Below are 14,920 nucleotides of genomic sequence, written 5' to 3' on the forward strand. Positions count from 1 at the left end.
AGACACAGACAGACTGACTGACTGACTTCTGGGGCTGGAAGGGCCAGAGGAAGGAGAAGGACTGAAAGACCCCAAATGTATGTTACTACCTTAACAATGACAGTGGCTGATTCATCAAGCTGCACTGAATGGAATATTTGTTGGTTGGTTCATCTGCCCTGCTTCTCTGCTACTTAGATCAACACTGTGCTTCAAGGAGATGATCTTAAGGTTCAAGAAAAACAGGTTTGTCCTATTGTATACATACAAAGCCACAGATTCCAGATTCCAGTCAGTTCTACGAGAAACAATAAATCATGTGGAAGCTCGACATTCTGCAGAGTTAAAAGGTTTATTAGGTTTTCAATTGTTGTGTGTACAACATTTTCATAACTGCAAAAAACTGCTTAAGTGAACATAACATGTTAACAGAAGACGTCACAGAAGATGTCATAGGCTACTGGCATCAAGACATTTTATGTAGAAAAAAGTATTCCTATAACTGCCTTCATATTCATACCTCCATCTTAAGACTTAGGTATTGAAATACTCACACTGGAAACAGAAAGGAAGCCATTTCATTGGTCGTACCCGGCAAAATCATTGATTCCAATCATTAATGTCGTCATCTCTGGCATAGTGTTTTTCTCTACAAGTAGTGTGAATGGACCCTAACACAGCCTTCCTCAGTTGTTGAGGACACATCTCCCTTTGCAGTTCCTGTGTCCGTCTTGGCACTTCCTGGTGGGAGTGGCTGATCCGTCCTCAATGCCCCGGGCATACAGACGCACCAGCTGACCATGAACCCTGGGAGGGAGGGAGGGAAGTAAGGAACAGGACAACAAGAGAAATGAGGACAGAGTGTTAGGATCGTGCTGATCCTAACAATACTGTGCTGGCTCAAAAAAAAATAATCTCACAAAGTCCTTTCCAGCACGATTTCAGCTACTATGGTGTATGAATTACCAGGCCAGAGAAATACAACACTGCTCAGCTCCGTAGTGCCCTCAATAGTGTCCTGACGTAATAATGTTTTATTACATAAAACTAGAGGGGGAGAGGTGATTCTGGAATATGCTCCTGGATTCATCCAATGGTATTGAGAAGTACCACATCAGTTGCCGGACTCATTAATAAGTGCATCGACAACATAGTCCCCACAGTAACTATACATACATATCCCAACCAAAAGCCATGGATTACAGGCAAAATCCACACTGACCTAAAGGCTAGTGGGGTTGGGTTAAATGTGGAAGACACATTTCGGTTTAATGCATTCAGTTGTGCAACTGACTATGTATATCCTTCCCTAGAGCTGCTGCTTTCAAGGAGCGAGACACTAATCTGGACGCTTCTAAGAAATCCTGCTATGACCTCTGACGAGCCATTAAAACAGGCAAAGCATCAATACAGGACTAAAATCGAATCCTACAGCGCCGTCTATCACGGATTACAAAGGGATAACCCAGCCGCGAGCTGCCTAGTGATGTGAACCTACCTAAATGCCTTCTGTCGAGGCAAGCGACACTGAACCATGCATGAGCGCACCAGCTGTTCCGGAGGACTGTGTGATCACGCTCTCCGTAGCCGATGTGAGTAAGACCTTTAAACAGGTTAACATTCACAAGGCTGCAGGAGCCAGATGGATTATCAGGATGCGTATTCAGAGCAAGCGCTGACCAGCTGGCAAGTGTCTTCAATCACATTTTCTACCCTCTTCCTGACCCAGTCTGTAATAACTACATGTTTCAAGCAGACCACCATAGTCCCTGTGCCCAGGAACGCCAAGGTAACCTGTCTAAATGACTATTGCCCTGCAGCACTCACATCTGTAGCCATGAAATGCTTTGAAAGGCTGGTCATGGCTCACATCAACACCATAATCCCAGACACCCTCAACCCACTCCAATTCACATACCGCCCCAACAGATCCACAGATGATGCAATCTCTATGGCATTCCACACTGTCCTCTCCCACCTGGACAAGAGGAACACCTGGGTGTGAGTGCTGTTCATTGACTACAGCTCAGTGTTTAATACTATAGTGCCCTCTAAGCTCATCATAAGGATCCTGGGACTGAACACCTCCCTCTGCAACTGGATCCTGGATTTGATGATGGGCCGCCCTCAGGTGGTGAGGGTAGGCGACAATACATCCGCCACACTGACCAGTAACACGGGGGCCCCTCAGAGGTGCGTGCTTAGTCCCCTCCTGTACACCCTGTTCTATCATTAGGTTTGCTGACGACACAACGGTGGTAGGCCTTATCACAGACGACTATGAGACAGCCTATTGGGAGGAGGTCAGAGACCTGGCAGTGTGATGCCAGGACAACAACCTCTCCCTCAACGTCAGCAAGACAAAGGAGTTGATCATGGAGTGGGTCGAGAGATTTAAGTTCCTCGGTGTACACATCGCTTAGGATCTATCACGGTCCACACACACCAACACAGTCGTGAAGAGGGCACAACAACTCCTCTACACCCTCAGGAGGCTGACCAGATTATGCATGGGCCCTCAGATCCACAAAGTTCTACAACTGCACCATTGAGAGCATCTTGACTGGCTGCATCACCGCTTGGTATGGCAACTGCTTGGAATTCGACTGCAAGGCACTACAGTGGGTAATGCGTACGGCCCATTACGTTGCCTAGTCACTTTATTCCTAATTTTATGTACATATCTACCTCAAGTTACAACGTACCCTTGCACGTCAACCTGTGTATATAGCTAATTTATCGTAACCCATGTATTTATTATTACGTGTTATTCCTTTTCTATTATTTCTTTATTTTCTTTCTATGCATTGTTGGAAAGGCCCTGTAAATAAGCATTTCTCTGTTTAGTCTACACCTGTTGTTTATGAAGCAAGAGACAAATCAAATTTGATTTGATTTTAAGCAAGGGGTCAACTCTGAGGTTTACTATGGGGGCCAATGAGAGACTGTCGAATTTGGTCAAGATAAAAGTGAATTACCATTTTGATAGGTGAGGCTTATTTTTTTTAATAGAAGTTTCATAATGCTTAGTTTGTTACGAGTGTACTGATATGACATTCTGGTAACTTTTAGAAAAACTATTTTATATTGGAGTTGTACCTGTTGTTCACACGTGTTATTGCCCCCTCATTGGCTAGAATGTTCCCACCTGATCTGGCCTCCTCCTGCCTGCCTTTTGCCTTTGCGGACATACATTTAAATTTTTAGAGCGGTCAGTCTAACATCTTGTTAATATAATAGATCACAAACCCTGTGTGTTTACTCTAGAGACTTCCTGTTTTTTTTGCATGGGCTGCGTGACAGTCCACTGCGTCACAGTCCAAACTCCTTTATCGGTCGTTCGCATATGCGGTAGATAGGCTATTGTCAGCCCCTGTGTTTGTCACACATGAGAGGATGCCAAAATAGTTACTTTTCACATAATTGTCTGTCTACTCTGAACAGTTTGAGCTAGACTTTGAGTCAAGAGGGTTAAAGGGGTAGTAGAGTCTCCAGATAATGCCTAAAGCAGACTACTAAATGTACACTGAATCTTTAATGTCAGGTAAGACAATAATTAGTGATTTACATGATCTGATGAGTCATCCCTTACTTGCAGGAGATCTCAGTGTGAGGCAGTATCTCTCCGTCACAGTTCCACACAGACACTGTAGGAGCCTTACTGCAGCACAAACCACACAGGAAGTCTTTCTGCCCTCGCTCCTCTCCTCTTTCTACCAGGTGCTTGTGGGAACCGCTTCGGCTTGGTCTCTTTCCTTCCTCCGTCATCCCTCCATCATTCACTCTCTCCCACTCTTCATCCCTGTCCTCCTCTTCTCCGGTAGGGAGAGAAAAGCGTACTGCCTTCACTCGGTGGACGTCCACGAACGGCAAGTCAAACTAAAATACAGCAGATAGGAAAGACATTTTATGCATCTATTGAAATATTTCTGTCTCAGATAACTGATATTTCCATACTGCAGTGCAGTACTTGAAGCCTGGCAAGCCAGTCCACGTACAATAGAAATGTAGCTAGCAATCATGGCTGCAGAGTTTGGATTTTTAGTCTGGCTACATTTCTTGTGGCCTCGCTGAGGTGGTCTTCACCTGGTCCTGTGTGCTGGTGTGTCTGTGTAGGAAGGTAAGGAACCCTAAGGGGTGTGTGTCCCGTACGATGATCAAGTCACCTGTCCCATCGGCCAGGTGTGCGGAGGGGGACAGGCCCAGGGGACTGCGAGGACAGGAGCTGGACATACAGGTGAGGGACACAGCCCTGAACCGGCCCTCCACACTCACCCACTCACCTGCAGCACGGGGCAGAGAGAGCAGAGGAAGTTCTGTGACACACCAGGGTTTGAACCCTGCTCTCCAGCATGCCACAAGACTGTTAGCCTACTGAGCTAAAGCCAAGGAATTAACTCTGAGAGCTAACATAAGACTTCCAGTATCAGGCAAAGTTACTCACCACCACAGTGTGGTTCATTGAACCACCTCCATGCATTACATCGGATGTGTGTAGACTGGGTGTACACTGTGTGTAGACTTTAGTGTCTGTGTAGACTTTTTATAGACTGTTTGTAAGGGCCTTACCCTCAGTGTCACTGCTGAATTGACTGAAGTGGGAGCTGTAGAGGGAACTAGCACCTGGAGAGTGGGGGAACAGTCTCTCTGTGCCTTTAGAACACACACTGCACCTGGAACACACAGATTACCAACTATTACCTGTTTTACACGTGACATAGGTATAGTGTAATATACTCAGTGATATAACAACAGCACATGTTCCTGACAGCCATACATTCCATTCATATGTGTATCATCATCTCGCACTCCCTTGGGGGTAACTATCAATCACATACAAAAAGAGTCTGTCAAAGACACCAGCGTCCTGTACTGTAGCATCTCACAGTCCCTTACACTCCTTCACAGATCGTGGGGCAGTTATTTCAGACAAAAGACATTGGGTATAGTCTTTCACAGAGGTAGGCTACACTCTTCTTTCACAGTCTCTATCCTCTCCCAAGGAGGTGCTGTCTCTCCTTTCTTCCAGATCAGCTTGCTCTACGTTGGCATGGAAACTGTCCTCCTTAAGGTACAGATGTACACCCAACACCAAGGTCTCTGTTGCAGGTGGAAGTGACTGTAACTGAGTGAATTGAGGCTGTGTCACTTTCGCCTTCTGATGATGTATCCTAGCTCCCAGAACAGTTTCTCTCCACTGGACTGGGATGGTTGAGGTACCATGGAATCAAGGGCAATTATTTTCTTTCAGGACCTTATATTTGAGATGGGTAGCGATATCAGAACCCCCTCTGTTACCATCAGCGAGTTGTTAATTCTAAGCTTATCAATATGTGGTCAAGAACGCACTCTCTCAATCAGAGGAGCATGTGCAACTTCTTTAACAGATAAAAAGGACCATCCTTTCCTTTGTCCCTTGATCAGCCTCATCTGCTGTAACTACTAGTTTGTTGTTTTGAATCTTTGTACCAGGCAGTGAGTGTCTTTATTCTCTAAGAAATATAGTTAGTAGTTACCCAGAGAGGCAGCGTGTATTGTCCCTGGGGCTGGAGAGCTGGGAGTCTGCTGGTAGGTACTGAATTACGCCTGCATAGCTCCTGTTACTTAGGTACACCATAGCACCTGGGTTGAAGAGTAGGGTTAGCAGCCATCATATGTCTCAAACTCATACTGTAAACACATGGAGACCGAAACACACAGAGGGAGAGAGGATAGATTTTATCTAATAATTAGTATGTAATATATATATATACATATATATATATATATACATATATACACATTATATATATATATATATATATATATATATATATATATATATATATATATATATATATATATATATACACACATATACACATACATATATATATATATACACATATATACACATATACATACAGTGCCTTGCGAAAGTATTCGGCCCCCTTGACCTTTGCGACCTTTTGCCACATTTCAGGCTTCAAACATAAAGATATAAAACTGTATTTTTTTGTGAAGAATCAACAACAAGTGGGACACAATCATGAAGTGGAACGACATTTATTGGATATTTCAAACTTTTTAACAAATAAAAAACTGAAAAATTGGGCGTGCAAAATTATTCAGCCCCTTTACTTTCAGTGCAGCAAACTCTCTCCAGAAGTTCAGTGAGGATCTCTGAATGATCCAATGTTGACCTAAATGACTAATGATGATAAATACAATCCACCTGTGTGTAATCAAGTCTCCGTATAAATGCACCTGCACTGTGATAGTCTCAGAGGTGCGTTAAAAGCGCAGAGAGCATCATGCAGAACAAGGAACACACCAGGCAGGTCCGAGATACTGTTGTGAAGAAGTTTAAAGCCAGATTTGGATACAAAAAGATTTCCCAAGCTTTAAACATCCCAAGGAGCACTGTGCAAGCGATAATATTGAAATGGAAGGAGTATCAGACCACTGCAAATCTACCAAGACCTGGCCGTCCCTCTAAACTTTCAGCTCATACAAGGAGAAGACTGATCAGAGATGCAGCCAAGAGGCCCATGATCACTCTGGATGAACTGCAGAGATCTACAGCTGAGGTGGGAGACTCTGTCCATAGGACAACAATCAGTCGTATATTGCACAAATCTGGCCTTTATAGAAGAGTGGCAAGAAGAAAGCCATTTCTTAAAGATATCCATAAAAAGTGTTGTTTAAAGTTTGCCACAAGCAACCTGGGAGACACACCAAACATGTGGAAGAAGGTGCTCTGGTCAGATGAAACCAAAATTGAACTTTTTGGCAACAACGCAAAACGTTATGTTTGGCGTAAAAGCAACACAGCGCATCACCCTGAACACACCATCCCCACTGTCAAACATGGTGGTGGCAGCATCATGGTTTGGGCCTGCTTTTCTTCAGCAGGGACAGGGAAGATGGTTAAAATTGATGGGAAGATGGATGGAGCCAAATACAGGACCATTCTGGAAGAAAACCTGATGGAGTCTGCAAAAGACCTGAGACTGGGACAGAGATTTGTCTTCCAACAAGACAATGATCCAAAACATAAAGCAAAATCTACAATGGAATGGTTCAAATATAAACATATCCATGTGTTAGAATGGCCAAGTCAAAGTCCAGACCTGAATCCAATCGAGAATCTGTGGAAAGAACTGAAAACTGCTGTTCACAAATGATCTCCATCCAACCTCACTGAGCTCGAGCTGTTTTGCAAGGAGGAATGGGAAAAAAATGTCAGTCTCTCGATGTGCAAAACTGATAGAGACATACCCCAAGCGACTTACAGCTGTAATCGCAGCAAAAGGTGGCGCTACAAAGTATTAACTTAAGGGGGCTGAATAATTTTGCACGCCCAATTTTTCAGTTTTTGATTTGTTAAAAAAGTTTGAAATATCCAATAAATGTCGTTCCACTTCATGATTGTGTCCCACTTGTTGTTGATTCTTCACAAAAAAATACAGTTTTATATCTTTATGTTTGAAGCCTGAAATGTGGCAAAAGGTCGCAAAGGTCAAGGGGGCCGAATACTTTCGCAAGGCACTGTATATATATATATATATATATACACACATATATACATACATACATACATACATACACACAGTACCAGTCAAATGTTTGGACACACCTACTCATTCCAGGATTTTTCTTTTTTTTATGACAATTTTTTTCATTATTGACTAATAGTGAAGTAAAACATATAGAATTATGTAGTACCCCAAAAAGTGTTAAACAAATCAAAATATACACTCTTGGCATTCTCTCAACCTGCTTCATGAGGTAGTCACCTGGAATGCAGGGGTGGTATACAGAAGATAGCCCTATTTGGTAAAAGTACATATTATGGCACGAATAGCTCAAATAAGCAAATCGAAATGACAGTCAATTATTACTTTAAGACATGAAGGTCAGTCAATGTGGAGAATTTCAAGAACTTTGAAAGTTTCTTCAAGTGCAGTTGCAAAAACCATCAAGCGCTATGATGAAAGTGGCTCTCATGAGGACCGCCACAGGAAATGAAAACCCAGAGTTACCTCTGCTGCAGAGAATAAGTTCATTAGAGTTAATTAACTGCACCTCAGATTTTAGCCAAAATAAATGCTTCACAGAGTTCAAGTAACATACACAACATCAAGTGTTCAGAGGAGACTGCGGGTACCAGGCCTTCATGGTCAAATTGCTGCGAAGAAACCACTACTAAAGGACACCAGTAATAAGAAGAGACTTGCTTGGACCAAGAAACATGAGCAATGGACATAAGACCGGTGGAAATCTGTCCTTTGGTCTGATGAGTCCAAATTTGAGATTTTTTGTTGCCATGTCTTTGTGAGATGCAGAGTAGGTGAATGGATGATCTCCGCATGTGTGGTTCCCACAGTGAAGCATGGAGGAGGAGGTGTGATGGTGCTTTGCTGGTGACACTGTCAGTGATTTATTTAGATTTCAAGGCACATTTAACCAGCATGGATACTACAGCATTTTGCAGTGATACGCCATCCCATCTGGTTTGTGCTTAGTGGGACTATCATTTGATTTTCAACAGGACAATGACCCAATGCACCTCCAGGCTGTGTAAAGGCTATTTGACCAAGAAGGAGAGCGAGGGAGTGCTATATCAGATGCCATGGCCTCCACAATCACCTGACCTCACCCAATTAAGATGGTTTGGGATGAGTTATACTGCAGAGTGAAGGAAAAGCAGCCAACAAGTGCTCAGCATATGTGGGAACTCCTTCAAGACTGTTGGAAAAGCATTCCTCATGAAGCTGGTTGAGAGAATACCAAGAGTGTGCAAAGCTGTCATCAAGGCAAAGGGTGGCTACTTTGAAGAATCTAAAATCTACAATACGTTTTGATTTGTTTAACATTTGTTTGGTTATTTCATAGTTTTGATGTCTTCACTATTATTTCTACAATGTAGAAAATAGTAAAAATAAAGAAAAACCCTTGAATGAGTAGGTGTGTTAACTTTTGACTGGTACTGTATATATTTGAATATTCTGTCTTGATACAGCTTGATACTGTCTTGATACAGCATAACAGACATGACTTACTCCTTAGAGCTTATCCTTTAAAGGGATACTTAGGGATTTTGGCAATAGGTCCCTTTATCTACTTCTCCGGAGTCAGATGAACTCATGGATTCCCATTTTATGTCTCTGTGTCCAGTATGAAGGACGTTAGAGGCAGTTTCGTGAGCCAATTCAATGAAATCCCGAATTACCAATCCCTTTAAGAAGTATTGCAGTAACAACTCAATATAATGACGTGTCTCTGTTTTAGGTTCCATTCCATATACTTGAGTCACATTCCATATACAGTTTAACTTAGTTGTCCTGTCTGTGAGGCACCATCTATGATATGTCTGCAATATTAGAACACTCAGCTTCGCTTCATACATAGTGACCGCATCACATTGTGCCAATAATCACATGAAAGCAAACCTCCTCAACAAGTATTATTGCTTTAATGTTCCATTACATATGTACCTGAGTAGTCATATCTGATAGGCCCCATCCAGCGGTGTCTCTCGCTCTCAGCCAGCACGTCACCATAGAACCCGTACCCCACCAGAGACACAGAGTAACGCACCAGAGACGAGCAATGGTGGACAGAACACACATCCAGAGGCTGAGAGTCTCCTGCAATGGTTTGTGGGAAGGTGAAGGACAAGGAGGGTTTAGAGGGGTGTCAAACTCATTTTGCCCCAGGGGCCACATTCGTTCTTCAACGAGGTCCAGAGGGCCGCACTGAAAATGCGTTATATTTCCTCAGAGTCAATCAAATATAACTAGTCTCTATCCATCATTTTGGGAGTTTTCTATTATTCCCTGACTCTCTAGCTTTCCTTTCAGAGATTATTAGCGAGCTGGACAGTTAAACTGTAAGTTCAATTATAATTTCTGCACAGATACGATTAGATTTTAGTCATTTTAAAGGATATTGAGTTTGTTTCCCCTCCTCAAACGACCGCGGGCTGGTTTGGACCCCCTTGTGGGCCGGATCCAGCCAGCGAGCCTTATGTTTGACACCCCTAGTTTAGATCATGATTTTGAATATTGGCATGAACATCACAACTCTGCCCCTGTAAAATTATGCTGCTGCTTATGACTGCCAAAATGGTTGCATATGGCTCCAGTAAAGCGATTCTGTTTAGTTGGCTAAAATGATTTTAAGTGACACCAGAGCTATAGATACTGTATAACAAAGTCAACTACAATGTCATCTAAAATGTGTTATTATGTTTTAATAAATGTGTTCATTTATGATCATATCTCACCAATGATAATGTGCAGAGCAGAGGTCACTGGGTCATTGACTCCCACAGTGGCGAAACACACACAGTCTGTAGAGCCTGAGGAGAGAACACACAGACTCATATCAGTCTCATATAGGACACAACTCTATAGTCAGGGTGAATCTTAAGTCTTAAGTCTTTCACGATTCCTTGTGACCTCCCTCCTCTCCGCCTCCTCAAATCTTCAGAAGGACACGAAGAGAACATACACTTCCTTCTGCAGTTTTGAGGAGGTGGGAGAAGATGTGAGGAGAGATGCAAGAAATTGAGTCAGAAATGTTTATATCAACCAAATGCCTTTAATTTTTAACTGATAATGTCTATCTCACCTGCAGGAATGATGCCAATGTGAAGATCACATGACTGTAGCGTTACGGAGGGGTCATGCTCCGATAGCCCTGCCTCCTGCTGTGTTCGGCCAATAACACCGTGCAGCAGCTCACTGAAAATTCCGTCCCCGCCCACACACACCACACTGAGGTAGAGACAAACATTAACAGTCAGTGATGTGATTAAATCCAATCCCAGGTATGTGCAAAATGGCCTCCTATTGCGTACACAGTGCACTACTTTTGACCAGAACCCACCATAGGGCTCTGGTCAAAAGTAGTACACTATATAGTGAATAGGGTGCCAAATAGTAGACTTATGGGACATACCCCCAGTTTAATATTATTAACAGATTGTTTTGTGTGGATCTGACTGGCTGCCATAGTGTTACTGTTTACATGACAACATTGTAATATCTGACGTACCCATCGAAACCAGTCAGGTCTTTCTTCAGTATGTGGTCTCTCGCCTGGTTGGCGCGTTCTGTCACTAAATGACAAAAACAAATCAGCATTTTTAGAAACACAGCAATAGACCATGTTAGTATGAGCATAATCATGCCAATATCACGCCAATATCAACACACAATGTAGTTTTCAATGCACCTTCTATAGACAAAACACAAAATACACTTAACTACCAGTTATACCAGTTGAAGTAAGTCACAGAATTTTCGGCATGACTATTGTCTCACACGGGTCTCACCTACAACATGAGAGCTGATACCTGCCAGCTCAAACAGTGGGGCCACTAGAGAGTGATAGATCTGCCTCCCTTGTTTCCTTCCTCCAAACGGGTTGATGAACACCAACAGCCTGTGAGGACGAGAGGGGCCTGGGAGAGGAGATGAGAGGTTGGACAGATCGGTAGAAAGAGAGCAAATTAAAGGAAAAGTAGAGGCAGACAGGAGGAAACATGAGAAACGACAGAAGGCAGACATTCACACTACATAAGCATGTGTAAATAAAAGTATGCCTGTGTTTATGAGCCATAAAGTCAGGCTACATAGTGGATTATATGTAGTGGATAAGTACGAATGCCCACAAGGGACATCCTACTACAATGTTAATACTGGAGGACATGATCTTGCATTGCCTTTGAACCTAAGGGAATAAATACAGTTGAATTGTTAAATTTGATTTAATTGGTGTCCTTTCTCGGGACAAGTGACGTTATCCTTACTGTGTGTTTTGAGGGCAATTCTCAGCTGGGTCATCCACTGGTCTCTGAGGTCCCTACTGGGACAGCAGAACTGGGTCCTGCCCAGGCGCCATAACAACCCATAGGGACTACCGCTGCTGCTGCGTTTCACATAGAACACTGCAGAACAGGACACACAGTCAGGAGGGGGAGAAAGAGAGAGAGTTCCCTCAGATTACACAGACCCACAATGAATTTAAAAACAAATCCAATTTTGATAAACTCCCATATCTATTAGGTGAAATACCACAGTGTGACATCACAGCAGCAAGATTTGTGACCTGTTGCCACAAGGGCAACCAGTGAAGAACAAATGAAACCCATATTTATGTTTATTTTCCCTTCTGTATTTTAACAATTTGCACATTGTTACAACACTGTACATAGCCATAATATTTTGTGGGTGTAATGTTTACTGTTCATTTCTGATTGTTTATTTAACTTTTGCTTATAATCTATTTCACTTGCTTTGGCAATATAAACATACAGTATGTGTCCCATGCCAATAAAGCCCTTTGAATTGAGAGAGTCAGCCAGAGAGAGCGAGAAAGATCAATCAAAATAAACCAAATTACAACACAGTCAAAATAAAAGTACCTTAACGACTGGGAGACACAAGCACAAGCACAAAGCAAAATGCTGTGCTATCTGGCCCTAAATCGACAGTACACCATGGCAAACCATTTGACCGTGGTTACTGATCAGAACCTTCAGAAAAACCTTGACAAAGTACAGGCTCAGTGAGCACAACCTTGCCACGGAGAAGGATAGACACGGGAAAACCTGTCTCCCTGTAGAAGAAAGGCTGTGCAACCACTGCACCACAGTAGAACCTGAGATAGAGCTGCATTTCCTGACAAAACAATTAGTGTCCTTTCCCCAAATGTAAAAGCTTTTATTCAAGGTTTCAAAGACCTCTCTGATGAGAATAGGTTACCTGTCCTGTTGGGGGAAGATGCAGAGAGCTGTGCATTGGCAGTGCCCTACATTGCTGCCTGCCATAAAATGAGGGACAGTGTCTGACAGACCAACCTGCACATGTCCTCTATGCCATTATTATTGTCATTGTCCATTGTCTGGTTATTTTTACCCTTGATTATTATTGTTACTGATTATCCCATTGACTCTTTATATGGACATTTTACTGACTTTCCCCCCTACAAAGAACTTGTTTTAGTTGGAATTTGTATTGTGTTTAATATTGGCCTCGCTCATGTCTCTGACCTGGGGTAGTAACATAACTCACCTGTGAATTCTCTGTCTGTGTCTTTAGCTACTGACCTCTGGGGTAGAACCTGCACACGCCCTTCCTCCACACCAATAACCTCAGATACTGGTACTGAAACTGTGATCACAGACAGACAGACAGACACACACCATTATGATATTTTGCCTTTAAAGGTGCAATATGCAGAAATCGCCTAATTCGACTAATTTTAATTGGTGACAAAACAAGCAGTAATTTTGTACAGAATCATTGTATCATCTAAACCGCTGTGAAATTACTTTTACATAACCATTTTCAGGTGTTTGAAGCTGGTGTACAAAACCGAAAGTAAAACGAAACTTTACTGCAATAGGTAACTTTTTGAGTGACCCTACCAAATTCACGTGCTTATTGAAAATATATTTCACAACGGTTTAGATGGTACAATGAACTGAAATTAGGAAAACTATTAGTATATTAGCAACCAGGAAATGGCAGAGCAATTTCTGCATAATGCACCTTTAAGAATGGGAAGCATAGAAATATCACACATAGAACATATCTACCACTTCTTAGACTTGCTTTCAATTAAAATGGCAGATCTATAGCTCATATTTCTATGTGAATTTGATCGGGTCGCCCAAAAAGCTTTAACCTAATAAGGCTCATGGTGACTCTTGATTTGTGTGTGTGCATGTGCACGTGTTTTCTTTGTTTTGACCGTGTTAAATTATCTGTAAATTGTGTTTCGTGTTGGTGCTGTATAACTTGTCCCCAAGACAGGTTTGGTAACTTTCTGTTAGTGTCGCATAGAACACATTCGCTCTACTTACAAGCATTGGTAACGCTGGTGTGATGGAATCATACCATATGAGGCTACTCAAGTGTTCCTTTTATTTCCTTTAATCTCAGAGTGAAAGAGATTGTTGTGCAGTTATTACCAGGCAATTTCAGATTAAATCTTATATAAGCCTAGCCTATATACAATTTTATTTTAACGAAATGTATATAATGAAATGTGCGCATTAAAAACAAGAGAGGGAGTCGCATAGATGCCGTGCACGATGAAAGTGATTGATAAAAGGATCAAAGGCACTCACCGGTCTTCTTATCGCGGTTCTTCTTATCAAGCTCAGTCCAGTTGAGGTGCCAGCCAGTAAGTGCTGCCCGGTAACGTTTCTTACCGACCCATAGACTGGACTCCAACCGTACTAGATCTATGTCCATACTACATGTATCTCTATAAACATATATAGAGAACTATAATCCTGTCTATCTCACTATCGCAGAAGAATGTCGGCAAGGGTAAAACAACGTGTTCTACACATTACTCCAATAATTCCATGCAATTGATGAACTCTCAAGATAACAGCTCCATTCTAAGAACAATGTCTCGTTATCTTTTTTATTTAAATGTACCTCTATTTAACTAGGCAAGTCAGTTAAGAACAAATTGTTATTTACAATGACGGCCTACATCTTAAGTGTTGTTCAGATACCATAACGTTCTGATAAGACCAATAAGGTAGGGAACTAGACCCGCCAGCAAAACTTCTCAGTATCTGTAAAGTCCTTCCCTTTACAGTAACAAGTTTGTCTGTGACAGGTAGGCTACTGTTCTAAAAGAAATATCCCAAAATATCCACCCCTCCTCATCTCTCACCTATCTGCAACATTTGCATGCTGCTCTCTGATTGGATGTTGAAACCTGCAGGTTAATTCACTGCAGGTTCATTCGCATAAATTGTCATGTCAAAAGATTGGATTCCTTTGACTCTTTAGCCACTTTTAAATGCTCTGTATGAATTAATACATTTCATAAGCCTGTTTTCTTTATAAAGCCAGGTCTAGTCTTTATTGCCCAAACTGTCTGAACTTGAATGCACATTGAATTGAGAAGTTGCCTATGATGTTGA

General features: G+C 42.2%; 1 protein-coding gene across 2 annotated transcripts; it reads right to left on the bottom strand.

Moving 5' to 3' along the window:
- Positions 1–317: 317 nt before the first annotated feature.
- zgc:158263 (ceramide kinase family protein) lies at positions 318–14,636 on the bottom strand. 2 transcript variants are annotated; one of them, XM_031804322.1, is made up of 13 exons: positions 14,105–14,636; positions 13,044–13,142; positions 11,780–11,917; positions 11,303–11,431; positions 11,023–11,086; positions 10,597–10,742; positions 10,250–10,324; positions 9,459–9,611; positions 5,496–5,601; positions 4,549–4,652; positions 4,066–4,262; positions 3,548–3,858; positions 318–786 (listed from the first exon to the last, which is right to left on the bottom strand). In XM_031804322.1, the coding sequence occupies exons 1-12, from the start codon at positions 14,229–14,231 to the stop codon at positions 3,568–3,570; spliced, it is 1,629 nt and encodes a 542-aa protein (XP_031660182.1). In that variant the 5' UTR covers positions 14,232–14,636; the 3' UTR covers positions 318–786; positions 3,548–3,567. The 2 variants fall into 2 exon arrangements, with proteins under 2 accessions (XP_031660182.1, XP_020315202.1); XM_020459613.2 differs by having other exon boundaries at positions 3,572–3,858; positions 14,105–14,634.
- Between the last annotated feature and the right edge of the window lie 284 nt (positions 14,637–14,920).

The sequence above is a fragment of the Oncorhynchus kisutch genome, linkage group LG24 (genome assembly GCF_002021735.2).
Source record: "Oncorhynchus kisutch isolate 150728-3 linkage group LG24, Okis_V2, whole genome shotgun sequence".
NCBI classification, from domain to species: domain Eukaryota; kingdom Metazoa; phylum Chordata; class Actinopteri; order Salmoniformes; family Salmonidae; genus Oncorhynchus; species Oncorhynchus kisutch.

Bases quoted from the DNA above. Each gene is read 5' to 3' on its own strand.
- zgc:158263 (XM_020459613.2), bottom strand. From the start codon at position 14,231: ATGGACATAGATCTAGTACGGTTGGAGTCCAGTCTATGGGTCGGTAAG. The intron at 5,602-9,458 runs GTACATATGTAA...TCTTCAACCCAG, and splicing joins TATCAGATATGACTACTCAG to GTGCTATGGTGTACCTAAGT. The intron at 3,859-4,065 runs GTGAAGACCACC...GCTGTATTTTAG, and splicing joins ACACCAGCACACAGGACCAG to TTTGACTTGCCGTTCGTGGA.